Source organism: Octopus bimaculoides, chromosome 19, assembly GCF_001194135.2.
Source record: "Octopus bimaculoides isolate UCB-OBI-ISO-001 chromosome 19, ASM119413v2, whole genome shotgun sequence".
NCBI lineage: Eukaryota > Metazoa > Mollusca > Cephalopoda > Octopoda > Octopodidae > Octopus > Octopus bimaculoides.
In genome coordinates this window covers 21783269-21787007 of record NC_068999.1, presented here as the reverse complement: position 1 = coordinate 21787007, position 3739 = coordinate 21783269, and the positions used below count along the sequence as shown (strand labels likewise).

General features: G+C 31.3%; 1 protein-coding gene across 1 annotated transcript; it reads right to left on the bottom strand.

Moving 5' to 3' along the window:
• Nucleotides 1-1698: 1698 nt before the first annotated feature.
• On the bottom strand, nucleotides 1699-3739 carry LOC106872946 (caspase-7). The gene has a single exon (XM_014920125.2). The coding sequence runs from the start codon at nucleotides 3355-3357 to the stop codon at nucleotides 2512-2514; it is 846 nt and encodes a 281-aa protein (XP_014775611.1). The 5' UTR covers nucleotides 3358-3739; the 3' UTR covers nucleotides 1699-2511.

Below are 3739 nucleotides of genomic sequence, written 5' to 3'. Positions count from 1 at the left end.
AACCTTAACCCTAACCCTATAACTCATAACCCTAACCCTAACCCCAACCTAACTCTAAAACCCGAACCCTAAACCCTTACTAGGGAATAATGATATAATTAAACAGGGAATAACACACTTGACACCGAACAGCACTAACTGTATTCAACTGAATAGACGTCAGTGATTGGTTGAAATTACAGAAATACGACAACTTTAACATGAAATAACTTATTAAGAAGTAATTTTTGTTAAGAAGGCTAAGAGAAAAAGATGTTTTATATGACACATTCTACCAGTATCCCAAGTTTGAAAGTGTTTCGTTAAGAAAACAAGTGTTGCCCGTCAAACCATAAAGATCCGATTTTGGTGCTATTTTTTTGTAAGGGGAATTCCATTTGTAAAACTGAAAGCACAAGGGGAATTCCATTTGTGCTTTAAGTGGTACAAGGGGAATTCCATTCGTAAAACTCCAAGTATTTTCATAAGTTGTCTCCCATGCTTCAGCTAGAGTTGTGTTTTTCACTGCATAAAATACAGAATGTCCATAAAATTATCTTTACTATTTGAGAAAAACAAGAAACAAAAAATTGTGTGCAACCAATGGAACCCACACGAAAGTGTTCTGATGGTCCTAATAAAAGATAATTTGCTTGTGTTACTCTTTTTCTTTCTGAAATTTTCAAATAGTAAAGGTAAGTCATGGACACCCTGTCCTTACGAAGTTGAATGATAAGAGCCTCGAATATCAAGAGTTGATTTCTCTGGAAATAATATATTAATGTATCTAATCATTTCGAAATGAAAAGGGGGTATTTTTTGGTTATCTCATCCCCATTTTAAAAAATTGCCATTAAAAATTGGGTTATCACCCCACTAAAAAATTGAGTTTATGTGGCGACAAAAGACTGGATTAAAAGGGTTAGATCCTTTTGATTCAGTACTTCAACATGTTGACGTTTGGCCTTCACAAAAGGCATGGTATAATTTGTTATAAAAATGTTATCAGATTCATTAAGATGTTTAATTTTTTCAGTTTTTAAGTTTATTAATTTTTTCAGCTTCGTGTGATATTATGAGATTCAATACGATGTTTTATCTTTTCACTTTTCATGTTTATTAATTTTTTCCATTTTTTTTTTTGAGGGTTAAACAATTTTTTTAGTTGAGAGAAATAACCAAAAGTACCGATATTTCTCATAAAACCCTATGTTTTAATGGGAGTGAGATAACCAAAAAGTACTGAAAAGGGTTCGAGTAAAATTGAGTAACACTTTGGCACAAACGAAGAAACTATTAGAACAATTAAAAGATAGAAAGAAAATAATTCAGTGATACTATGCTTTAAATAACTTTAAAATACATCAGACGTACGTGGTAACATTAGGTTACATAGGCTGGTATATATATATATATATATATATATATATATATATATATATATTATATACACACACACCGTTTTAAAATTTTAATTTATGTGATGGTATAGCTATTATTCTTTTTCTAGACAGTATCATAATTTTAGTATCTTATTAGTCTTATATATTTTCACCTAGAATTTAAATTCTTTTACTAAATCTAAAATTATTTCAATTCATCGTATTTTATTTCTTGATGAATATTCCTGTCATATATTTCTTTTAGCGCTAATTAGCTTTACTTTTTGTCTTACAATGATCATTATGCTAATAATAATAATAACAACGCAAACACTGGTTCAATATCACTTCGTTATTGTTAGCGAATCGGTTAAATATCAAAACAAATAAGTAATCAATCGTTTGTTTATATCTTAATAGTGTTCATATTTAGTTGTATATAAGACAATGTCAGTTGAATTTTCAGGGAGAAAGATTAGTTTGAAATATAGATCGTTATACTTGGGGATGGTAATTCGTTTGCTAATTCATATTCATTTTACACACACAGACACATACACAAATAGTCATTTTCTGTTTGTATATTTCGTATATGCATGTTTGTGCGTGAATAAATAGGGCACTTGTATTCCTTTTGATAAAGAATAGTAGGGAATACTGTTGTGTCTGGGGAGAATCATTCTCTTTTAGTGCCTTATAATTTAACACTAACCTGTAAAATTTCCACTTATTCCCTTCTTTATTTTTCTAAAAGTTTCGTTGCGTCTTGCAACCTTTTCAATAGTTTTAACTATTAAAAGTTTGCAAGACGCAACGAGAATTTTAGAAAAATAAAGGAAATAAGGCACTAAAAGAGAATGACTCTCCCCAGACACAACAGTGTATGCTTCAACACACGAACTCACTTAAAGAATCTTGAAAACCAAATCCCAAAACGAAATAGTAGGAATAGGTTTAGTTAAACACCTTAAAAAGAAACCAAATCAAGATTGGAATCATATTAACAGTTATAAAAAATAATTAGTTTAAAATGTTACATTTATCTAAACATTTTAGGTCTAGGAATTATATATAAAAGCACATGCATTTTGTATTTGTATACATATATTTACATAAAACTTTAGTGTGTATATTAAAGTAAACGGTACATTTAGTTCTTGGACTGAAACTTTAGTTCTTTAATCAATGTCGACATAATTTGAGGCATTTGTTTATTGCCATTGTATTCCGAATTATCCGAACTTTGGAAGCCTAAAGAGGCAACATAGTTAGAGACAGCGGTTAAAAGTTTCATGATTTCATACTCGTTGCCATATTTCATTAAAATTTTACTTAGAGCTTGCATAAACCACGAGCCTCCTTCTTTATTTCCGAAAGAAGGATATTCATTACACGATGAATAAACAACCAACATATCTGCCATAACTGGAATTTTGGGTGCCCTTTCTCGATTCCTTAATAAATCAGCATCAGTTTTTTCGATCCCAAAATCAATCTTACTTCCACGAGATGCTTGAACAAAGAATAATTTAGGTACTCCTGTTAAAGATGGACAACAACCGGGTCTCAAATAAGAAAGCAATTTGTCTAGTTTAACAACATCGTCGTATCCATAGATAAGATCGTCTGAGTCACCGTGACTTAGTATTGCACAAATAAAGCAATCAAGATCAGGATGAGAATTTTTTTTTCCAAACTGTTTCAAAGCGCCACACATTTCTTCAGCTGTTGCATCTGTATAAAGATTGATATCATCTTTATGGAATCCAAGTTTAATTAATGCCTTTTTAAAATCTTCTGCATCTTTTGATGAGCCGAGTCGAGTTTTAAGTTCCGAGTGTTGGAAATTTTCATTGTTGAAGATGTAAGCGACACCTCGCTTTTTATGCGTCATGTCATATTTATTGAAACATTTCATTAAATCCTCCCCAGTTGATTGATGAAAACGATCATCTGTTGTGTATTCACTTACACATTGAGCATCCGTAGTAGTCATTATATCAAAGATGACCTGAATCAGTTTCCTGGTATGATATATCAAAGAGTAAAGTTATACTTTTGTATTACAGAATCACTTGGAACAATTACCTCTTATTTGTTAATGGGGTAGATTCGAAAACCCTTGGAAAGTGGTTAGTGTCTGTATTGCTAAGAAATAATCAAACGACGAATCAACACGATAACTCAGTGTATCTATGCATTTCCCACATCAAGGGAGATGACTGTTACGTTTTAAATAAGTTTTTGGAAATTCTCGAAATCCGATTTATTCACTCAGTATGCAAAAATGTGCAGATACACGAAACAAGCGACTTTCTAACAGTCGCTCTTTCTTTAGAGTCATTCCAACCGAAACCATCCTTTTTTTTTAAAGCGTT